Source organism: Takifugu rubripes, chromosome 16 (assembly GCF_901000725.2).
Source record: "Takifugu rubripes chromosome 16, fTakRub1.2, whole genome shotgun sequence".
Lineage (NCBI taxonomy): Eukaryota > Metazoa > Chordata > Actinopteri > Tetraodontiformes > Tetraodontidae > Takifugu > Takifugu rubripes.
Window position 1 is genome coordinate 4285482 of NC_042300.1, and position 10818 is coordinate 4296299.

Genomic DNA, 10818 nt, shown 5'->3' on the forward strand with positions numbered 1-10818 from the left:
AAATCACCTGACAGCATATTGGAAGCGTATCCATCATTTCTGTGTGTATAAACAGCAGCGGCAACAGTGGCGGCAGCATCTAGGGCCCCTCGTCCCAACTGCTGTGGAACACCAGCCTGGAGATCAATGATGGAATCAGCAGCATGGAAGGAATCTGTGGAGAACGCACTTGCCAGATCAATGTTGTGCAATTTAAGCAATTTAACTGCCAAACCTTCTCTCCCCTGCAGTAGAAATGCATACACCTAATTAATTGAGCACCAGTGGGAACGTGTGAAGCAAAGCAACAGATTCTGTTGAATGAATGTACAGATTATCCAGTTTTTATCATGAGGCACTGCAGAAACCTATAGGTAAAATAATTAATAATGATAATAATAACAACAACAACTGATTGTGTTTGAACACAGGGATTATTCCAATGAAGGTCCATCAGCTGGTCGAGACAATATTAGAACCTTCACCTGTTCAACCTGAGAAGAACGCCTGTGCAGCCCTGCCTGCTCTGCTCTCATCAGTGCCCTGGATAAGGTGGTGGGTCCATCTCCAACAGGGCCATTATCGGTGAAATCACCCAAATTTGCTCCTCTGGGCTATTTATGTCTTCCTGCCAGGGAAGATGGTGGGGTTTGCTTTGCTCTCTATTTATCAAGACGACTTTAAAAGAAATCTTTAAGGAAAAAAACAATGATCTCCTTATTGCCCCTGTGTGATTTTTAACGTAACCATTTGGCTTTGTAATCATGTGTGCAATTACTCATTAATCCTTCAGCAAAAATGACTGAGTGCCTGACATGTTCTTGATGACGGTGAGTCACGATCCCTCACTGACTTCTGTCTTTGCTCTGGTCGACTGGTGTCCAATAACTCTCTAAAATGTTCATCACACATCGTGATGTTCAGGAAACGGACATCTGTCTGGTCTAGACAGCTAACAACGCAAAGTGGAGTTATCTCAGATGAGGAGAAATATTCCCGGGCTGTCCTCTACAGATTAATCTCCTATCATGCCTGTGAGGTGAGCTGAAAGGCAGAGAGAGATTAGTCACTGCTCGCTGTAAATGGATGACAGCCCCTCATTTTCACGTCAGCTCGGTGGCTGCGCTTTGGTGCTGAAGCGCACGTGAAATAACTTCTTGTTTTATCAGCTGACATGAACGTGCCATAAAGTCTGTACTGGGCGTGTGAAGCATCTGTGGACAGTTCAGTCCTCACAACAGCAGGAATATTTTCACCATTTGCATAACTGAACAGCAAAAGACTGAATTCTGCTTCAAACCTGAACCCCAGAAACTGCTGGAATACAGAAGACCAGTGTTCTGAGTGTGGGTGGATTCAAATAGTGCTGCAGCATACACATAATGAAGTACCATAATGGAATTTTGAGAGATTTTGGCACTTGTTAATTCAGAACATTACTAAATGGCCCCACCTACGATCTTTAAACTGATAGGCCCTGGCCCTGACTCAGGCTCCACACACTCATCTGGAATTCTTCTCACTAAAATAACCATCTGCCTCGGTGCTCAGCAACACATTGTACCGATGCCCACATCAGCATCTGATGACAAAAAACTAATGATGATGAACCGTGTGAGGGGAGCGGCTCTAATGTGTGCACGCTGGGGAAGACAACTGTGTGACCTTCACATTTGGCATTAGTAATTAGTGTCAATTAGCTCAATAATCTGTGATAGATTTCCACAGAAATACAATTATATATATAAAATATAGAAGTTTTTCGTTTTTTAAAAAAATAATTGAAAAATACCTAATTTGTGATTGTTTGTTTGCATCAACACCAACTCAGGACTGCAGAAATCAACCTCAAAGGTCTGACGTTACCTGGAGCTCAACCCACTATCAACTCAAATTAACATGTATATGGAAGCAACGTGCTAGACTGCAGCCTGTGGCGGCCTGATATGGACGAGATCAAATGCTTTCCCCCCCCTAAAGACACTCCTCTGTGATGTTGCTATGACAATGTGGGGTTGTTCATTTTCAATTCTTAATGAGTAATCATTTAGGTGGTTGTAATTACTAAAAAAATCAACAGTGGCATTAAGTCTAAAAAGAAAGACAGTGTAACTGAAATGCAGAAGGAAATAGCAACAATGTTGACTCGCACAGCATATAAAGTGTTCATTTGAGGATCGTTCATGATGTAAAACAAAAATTTTGTTTTCAAAGTTTCTCTCTTAAACAATATGGGTAATCATCAAAACCACTGAGGATGAAATCAATGTTAGGTCTACTTACAGAACCACACTTATGAGGCCCATTTGTCCCGACCACGTGCACTCCAGACGATCTAGGAGCTGTGAATTCTGGACCGTCGTGGCTCAATCGGACAGATTCCCTGTGCAGTCAACACCGATTCAATTAGAGCTTTTCAGAAGAAGCTATAATGCAAAGATTTGTCTTGACAGTGGACTGTGAAATCCTCTTTTTGTCCCTACGTTCTTCCAGGACCAGTGCAGGCGAGGGTATTTACATGTTAGGTGGAATAAATCATAGAATTTCCGACAGCTCCAGCGTTCACTATTTACCCCATTCAGAACACACGCTCCGCTCCGCCAGCTTTTCAGCTCACTCCATTAGATTAAGGTTCGGTGCACTTTTAACAGAAGAATCCATGCAATGATATTTCTGGAATGCTCAGAGATGGACACTTTGGTGGTATTTACAGAACAGCACAGAAGAGGCAAAAGACATTCAAGATATTTTTAGGCCCAGTCGATCCTCTAATCCTGCTACCGTGGCCCCGTGATTGATATTGATCGGGGAAAAAAGGCAACAAATATATGCAGTCTAAGCGTCTCTGAGTGTGTGTGATATCTAGAAGTCAAGTGTGTGTTAAAGGAGTCACTTTGTAGTCGCCTGCTGCAGGTTGTCACCACAGTTGCTGCTTTGATACTAAAGCAAAGATGCATCAGCTCTAAAAAGATGAGTGAACCATTTGATACAGACAGGTCCCTGGAAGCACCGGCGTGTGTCATTCAGTGGGAAAATGTACCCCACTTCTGCACGTAGCAGAGACAAACCATTATTTGCATATCCGGTGAACCTATTCCCTGACAAAGCAGGTTTTTCCTCTGGATCGAAGTAGGAAAAAACATTCAAAGCAATATTACTTACCAGAAGTTCAGATTTATTGGCATATTGGGTGAGTCCCATTAATTATCCTTTCCAGTGACAGCTTTCTAAGTATAGACCTCGGTGTCGCTTCTCCGTGTACAGGCCATGGAAATTATTCAAAGGGCACAGAGGAAAATGGAGGTGTGTGCACGGTTCAAAATGATCACTTCGTGGTCTTTGTATGAACATAACAATGTTACTCGGACCCTCATGCTGGGATAATGCCTGTCCTCCATTCAGCCTAATGAAACTAAACAAATGTGTGCATGGCTAATCCGTTTAATTTCAGTTGAGGGGAGGAAAGTGAAACAAGGTAACTGCAAATGGCTGTCAGGTTTCATTTCTGGTATCGTTTTTACGTACACTTTCCATGGCTACAGTGGGAGATCATCATTTCTGATAAATGAATTATACAAGGGGGCTTTCCCCAGGGGGTAGAGAAGAAAGTTTGTAAGTGCAAAAGTTACTTCAGCGAGTGCCTCCAGAGATTCCCTGCTGTTCCCAAAGCTTTAGTATTTCTTTTATGTTGCACATCTCTAATATAATAGATGATAGATGAATATTCACAACTCTGCTGCATTTATTCCTTTAGGTTAGAAGCTGAGTTTGTGAAAACATCATTTTTGTTTTGACGGTTTCTGACATTCCCTACAATCCTAACAATGTCCTCATCAAGCTGTTTCCCATGATTCATTTACCAAATCTGGAATTCATTCCCCGCCCCCGGAACAATGCATGTGTAATCCTATTATGTAAGAATTGTGCACAAGCAACTCACTCCACTGCACCTCAAGACAAGCGCCGATTAAGCCCAGAGATTACTGACAGATGACACGTTACAGCAGCTGCAGGAGGAAATGTGGGCTCATTAGAGACCATAAAAGCAACTCTTTAAGGTGGTAATTACATCAAAAATATATAAGAAATGCTTATTGAACTGTTTTTATGTGAGGCGAAAAAATAATTTGCAGTAACTCTGTTCAAAAATTGGATCAATAAGAGTCACACAAATAGATCCAACAAAGGCACAAATATTCTATCCCACCTCCCCCAACCTTCACAGCCCGCGTCTGATTAAAGAGGCAGATTGAACGTGCATCATCTGAATCCAATTATTTTTGGAAAGCTACACAACGGTGTTTGAGTTGAACCTGTCATTCTGCCAAGTGAGGCAACCTACTCACAGAAATACCCCCCAAAAGTCTGAGAGAAAACCCCAATATTTTGATTTAGGACTTGAAAGAAAACTGTTGTTCCAAATTACTAACAACTATCAGTCAGAACAGTGTTGATGGAGATGCTTTGATAATACGGACGGGGGGGAGGTAAGACTTTGAATTCAGAAGTGCTCAAGAACATGTTCCATACATTATCAACAATGAACACTATAAAAGAACCCAAGCTGATAATTAGGTTTGAATATGCCCACACAAAGCAGGAACAAGAAGTGTGCTGTCTCATGACGCCTACATTCAATAGGAGAAAGATTTCAAATTACAGCAGCTCCTTAAAGTCAATACAATAAAACATACTCATAGAAATAGTAATGCATATATAAATATCAGCAAGAGAATAAATAAGCAAAACAGTGTTAAAACTATTTCTGCTCAGGTGTGGAAACAAGAACAGAAAGCATTTTTGTTAGGATCCATTTGTCAGGATGAATATAGTTGATGTAAATGCACATTCCTGCAGCAACAGACTGAGGTTAAAGAACGTCCACGGTCCATGTCATGCAAATACACGGAAATTATGTGACAGGACATTTGGTGGCTTCAAACAGGAATCCAGAGGAGCACAACACGAACATCGTTCCTCACAGCAGAGATAACACAACTGAAAGTCTGACACTGAGTCACATCACCTGGATTCCTGAAAATGTTCATTTGTACGGGTGGAGGCAGTGATGCAGGCGTTTGGTCTTGGCTCTCTTTGAAAGTCCAACCCTGATGGGACGCGTGCACGTTTCCAGTGGTTTCAGTCTCTTGGGCTGCTCTGGTTGCCCTGCACACAACAATGTAAGAGGACAGTTTTGGGCACTGGGATAAAAGAAAACTTTATTGTATTTGTGGAATAATGAGCATAATGTTCAGTCAAAACAACAGCCCGTACCCTCTTTAATTAAAATTATTCAGTCTATCGCGAATAGACTCAAATCATCTAATCATCAATCAAAAGGCCACCAAATGGTCAATTAAGAAGCTCAGGCTTCAGTTCAGCGTTTGCACATTGAACTCACGGTAGACGACTTGTTCATAGAATGGCTGATTCATAAATGACGGTGACCACATTTCCCGTTTCAGTTCCATCTCCGGGGACTCTGAAAGAAAGAAGACAGCTGGTTGTTTATGCTGAAACACTGTATTTGCATTAATGGTGGTGCTATCATGTCTCAGCAGCTTATTGGAGAAAGGGGATAAATATTTGAACATTCATGAGAGAAAGCTCTGTCAAGTTGAAAAGACAAATCAATAAAAGCAATTGTATTTTCTCACTGAATTAACCATGCTGACCTTTCAAAACTCTCTTACCCAACACAAAGGAAAAACAAAGTTAACCAAGCTCCATTTGGAACAAAACAGCACTTGGTCCTCATTAAGATAACTTTGTGTAGTTGTTCCACACCTACCATGAATATTTTCTGCACCTTCAACTACAAAACACACCTCTGTGTTTCTTCTTGATGGCCGTGGAGGTTTCCCTGTGGGTGCCACGGGGCACCTCCTGCTCACCGTCACCACCGGCAGGGGTAGAATGCAGAACTGGATCACCCTCACACAGGTTCAGGCTACGCTCGCCATTGGCTTCATCTGAAGGGAAAGGCAACACAGTGTGTAGATTGAGCACAGTGAGCACAGTGCAAATGGGTCCTCGGTGGATTGTTGGCAGGAAAGTTTGAAGACAATTATAGCATCAATAGACTGATTTCCTGTTCTTAAGTCCTGTGAAGATGTTTTGATGTCTGCTATTTGACCACTGTTGATGCAATATCTGCCTTTCCTTCCAGTATCAATAATGTTTCACACTCTTGTATATGAGCAACCCAGCAATTGTCGACTGTCACTACTCTACAGAATGTTACAAAATTGATTGAGAAAAGGGTTTTTCAGTTTCCCTTTTGGTGAGTTCTTAGTGTGGGTCACCCAAAGAAAGCATCCTACCACTGTTGATACTGGTAAAATCATTGCCACCAATCAGAAGTGTCTAGTGTAGCTACGCAGTATACGGTTTGAGCAGAGCCACTTTTTAAACTCACCTAAAGCTGCATTTTCATGGTGCATCAAATCTGGACTGAAGAATTCTTCTGAAGTTTCTTCCTCCGAGGCTCTAGTGACATCAGTGCACCGCTCGGGCACTGATACGGGACCAACGCTAATAAAATCACCCACGCTGATTTCAAAATACAGATGCAGTTCTTTCAAGACCATATCAAATTGTTTCTTTGCGTCAAATTCCAAGTCGTCTCTCAGATGTGAGGCTGGATTACGATCGCAGATGTTGTTAGAGGGGCTAACAACTGATTTACCATTAACATGCTGCCGGGGCGATCTGATTGGTGTTGTGGTAAGGTTTGGCACGTCATTGCAACTGTAATCGCTGCTTAAATTTGTTGTGTTCTCAGTGTGACACTTGAATCTTTCCACATCCTTTCCCTCCTCCTCCTCTTCTGGTGCCACTTCATGCTGATTGGTGCTCTCGGCCTCAAGGATGGAGTGATAGAGTCGTCTAGGCCCGGACAGACTTGTGTGAAGAGGGCTGTTACTCCCGCTATAATCACTTTTGGCCTCGTCCTCTAATGAAAGCTGGATCTTTTGGAAAGTGTCAAACCCGGCCGGTACGCGGTCACCCAAAGTGAAGGCAGATGGCAGCGGGGAGCGTGTGTCACTACAGTTTAGTGATGGGGTGATGGTGGGAGCATGATATGATGGCTTTACCTCCTGTGGCCATGGAACAACTGCATCCTGAGTAGGCAGGGCAGACGCCAAAGCTTTGGAACTATCACATGTGTTTCCCTCTAGACATTGACTGAAACAGTCAGGAGATGCCCGAGTCACAGATGCCTCCTTTTGATTTTCTTGGTAATGGCCGTCCTCTGTCACCAATGTCTCGCATACGACACTTGCCTCATCACGTCTTTCTTTTTCCATTGTTATCTCCGTCTTTGAGGACAAATTTGTGGACCCAACATTGAGTAATCTATGGCCAAATCCACTTAATTTTGATATTTTCAATGAGTCTTCACCTCCTTTATTAAATTCTGTTTTTTCTGACTTTTCATTTTCATCTGAAGATTCTTCTCTTTTAATCTTGGTTGACCCATCTTTTTTAAAGGTTTCACACTCCAAGCCTTTGAACACTTGTGCCTTGAGGGTTTCAAGGCTGGCATTAAAACAGCCAGACAGATTGTGCTCTTTAATCGAATGTCTCACAGTCTCCAGACTTTCTTCTCTTCCATCCAGCACAGGAGGACGATTTGGACTGCAGCTAAGACAGGTTTTCCAAAGACAGTGTCCTTCATTGCCAGTCTTGAGGAGTGTTACATTTGTGGAGGGGGAACAAGCCTGACAAATGTCTTCCTTTTCATCTTTACAAAGCTGCGTTCTGCATGGATGCTTAAACTGCTGGGTCTGGCCAAGAAATGAGGCATCCTGTGGTCGCGTGACGTCAGACAGTAAAAGGGACATTTTCGTCTCCCTGACTGTAAGTGATGGAGATAATTCAGCACCTACAGTGCACTGTGAGCTGTGGCCACGTACAGCCTCCCTGTCAGTTTCATTCCAGATTGCAGGGTCAGTTACACTGGAAGAGCTTACATTATTATCTCCTTCAGCAGGCTCTTGACTGATTCTTGCAGGCGCTGGGGTCTCCGGTGTGTGATCAGCCGTCTCACGTCGAGCTGTGGCTATCATCTCGCCGGCAGCATGCTCTCCTTTGGCCCCAGAGAAGACATCAGCTTCAAGATTCACTTTCTTGGTTACAATATTTCTGGATGACACCACATCATTGTTAACAATTGATCCCTCCGCACATTCAGCCTCACAAAGGATGCCATTTTTGTTCAGGCTACTCTCATTAACTTGGCCTTTTGTTTCAGAGACAGCCACATCTTCAGTTCCACAAATCTGCAATTCTAATTTGTTCTCCTCATTTTCCACACCTTGGTCCAACTTTCCAGAGTGATTCACTATAACATTTATGTTAAGTGATGTTGTATTCGTATAGTCACTCCAAAATGTAGAAGTACCATCATCTTCCATTTTCTGAATACCCATTTCAGCTTTAACAGACTGACTGCACGTATCACAAAAAACTGGGTCATCTTGCATTTCACCACGAGCGAAACCATGTTGACATCTGATCTCCTCGTCTGAAGTAGGGCTGAATGCTTTGATTTGACCTACACTACATTGTGCCATTTCCCCTTCATCACCATTTCCATCTGGAAGATTGCAGCCACCAGGGGGCTCATCTTCAAGTGATTCCAAAAGCAATTTGCAATCAGGGTGACTGGATGTGTCAGGAGCAGCATCTGGTACAGTGTGAAACTTGGCTAATTCCCCACCTGCATCATCTAGCGAGCATGAACCCAGCTTGTCACAGTTAGTAACCTCAGGCTGTTCATCCTGCACCAGAAGTAAAGCACATCCCTCCACAGTATCAAGGGTGGCTCTTGGTGATCCAGTATGTTCATGTTCAGGAAGCAAGGACATCAAGTCAGCAATAGTAGCAGTTATTTCAGTGTCTTCTGGCTTTTGAGGTTTTTCATATCCACTGTAACAACATTCTGACGTGCATAACAGGTCTGCATTCTTCTGCTCAGAACTGGTGGTGTTTTGAAGAGCTGAAAGGTCAAACCTGAGTTTTTCACTGCAGTTTTTGATCCAATCTGTCCTTGGGCGTTTAGGAGAGATTTGTGAAACAGAATCCTCTTTAATGAGACTCATATCTTGGGCATTTTCCCTGACTTTCTCCATTTTCTCTTATACAATAAACCTAAAACAAAAACAATATGTGTGCATCAGACGACATGCCAAAAGTCAAATGAATAATCCATAATGTTGAAAAACATTCATATCCATTTTCAAAATACTTTAGTCTGACAAATCAAACCAGGTAAAAAGTCCTCCCACAATAAACTAATGTTCCAGTCTACATTACCTACTGTGTCCCACTAACGTTCCATGTATTCTGCAGAAAAATACCACAGTAACTCAACCCAAACCTCCGGTTTGAATAATTGAGAGTACTCCCGGGGCCAATCTAAAAGAAACAGAGCACAACATAAATTTCAATAAGTGTCAGTTGTCTTTACATCCGAACAATTGTAGTGTAAAGCTGATTTACCACCCTGAATACAACGCCGCTCCACCGTAACAGTTGTAGCCTTCCAACCTTTACTTCCACCAGCAAATGCATCACTTTTGACAATACTAACTTTAACATTATAGTTTCTTGTAAGACCAGAAAAACAAGAGACCGTATCACCCTGTTTAATACCCCAGTGAGCGGCAGCGTTGAATAAGCACACACATAAATATTTCCCCACACGTATTACAATAATTTCTGTCTTATATGGGAATACCATTTCTTACAACTGACTGAGAAAAAAAGAAAATCCATGACTTCGTATGATTCCTATAACAAAATAGTCTTCCTCTCTAATACAGGTTCAATAATGAGGGTCCGACGGGCAAATGATAAGCATATCTACCATTTCCCAGGTTTACACTGTAGATATTTAGACTAAACAAATATGACACATCACATTTAATTGAACCACATACATAGTGAAATTGTTCCATCTATGCCATTCTGCCTCAAACTGCAAGATCACCTGACACTACTCCGCTTTAACTTCATAGTTTTGAGTAATGCTGTTTGTTAACCTGTCTGAAAACAATAATTTATTCACCTATCAGTATTCAGATAATAGCGAGGTATGTCGAATGGGTTATTATTAACTAATAACCAATTCAATGACAAGCGGCTACTACGTCGGCGCGTTAAAAAAATACGTCATACAGTCGCATAATTAAAACGTACAAAATTACTGTCGGCGCTTTAATATGTGATAATTTATTAAATTTCTTTAGCTTGTTTCTTAGTGATCAATAAATTCGGTGGACTCAGTGGCATTATAGTACCCTTAATAATCGAGTCCACGGAAAATAACGTTTCTATTCGGTTAACATTCGGAAAAGGCACACAAATGGTGAATTCACCAATTAGTTCACTATTTATAAATGTCATTTCAGCAATCCCGATTACCTAGCTGAAAAACTTACCTCTTCCTCTACTATCGTTATTAATAATTATTTTTTCTTGATTCGCTTAGATTCTAGTTAGTTTACCACGAAACCCTGGTTAAAACTTTAGCTACCGTTAGCCTTATTCCCGTGTGTGGCGCGAAGCTCGCGGCTAAATTTCGGACTCGCCCTTAGCTAGCATTAGCAATCATTCTCGATTTTTTAACGTAACATGCTTCATGTATTGTTTACTTAATAAGAGAACACTTGCATCCAATATCAACCCAGTGTTTTGTGTATTTTATTTTTTCCCTGAAAAACATTCGCAGTTACCGTAAATCCCACACTCCGGAGAGGGGTCGAGAGAGGCTGAAATGAACTGCCCCCCCCTCTCTCTCTCCCTCCGCGCCTCCTCCTATTCAGCCGCGCT

The 10818-nt window shown here is 42.0% G+C and overlaps 1 protein-coding gene across 7 annotated transcripts; it reads right to left on the bottom strand.

Moving 5' to 3' along the window:
* Positions 1-4591: 4591 nt before the first annotated feature.
* On the bottom strand, positions 4592-10817 carry LOC115253022 (uncharacterized). 7 transcript variants are annotated; one of them, XM_029849826.1, is made up of 6 exons: positions 10722-10817; positions 9365-9402; positions 6398-9135; positions 5808-5951; positions 5381-5461; positions 4592-5145 (listed from the first exon to the last, which is right to left on the bottom strand). In XM_029849826.1, exons 3-6 carry the CDS (start codon positions 9114-9116, stop codon positions 5024-5026), a joined length of 3066 nt encoding a protein of 1021 aa, XP_029705686.1. In that variant the 5' UTR covers positions 9117-9135; positions 9365-9402; positions 10722-10817; the 3' UTR covers positions 4592-5023. The 7 variants fall into 7 exon arrangements, with proteins under 7 accessions (XP_029705686.1, XP_029705681.1, XP_029705684.1 ...); XM_029849821.1 differs by having other exon boundaries at positions 9301-9402; XM_029849824.1 differs by lacking the exon at positions 10722-10817 and adding an exon at positions 10523-10698 and having other exon boundaries at positions 9305-9402.
* Between the last annotated feature and the right edge of the window lies 1 nt (position 10818).

Coding starts and splice junctions, on each gene's coding strand:
- LOC115253022 (XM_029849826.1), bottom strand. CDS start 9,116: ATGGAGAAAGTCAGGGAAAATGCCCAAGATATGAGTCTCATTAAAGAG. Junction 5,462..5,807: donor CATCAAGAAGAAACACAGAG/GTGTGTTTTGTA, acceptor TCTTTCTTTCAG/AGTCCCCGGAGATGGAACTG. Junction 5,146..5,380: donor CTATGAACAAGTCGTCTACC/GTGAGTTCAATG, acceptor TGTTGTGTGCAG/GGCAACCAGAGCAGCCCAAG.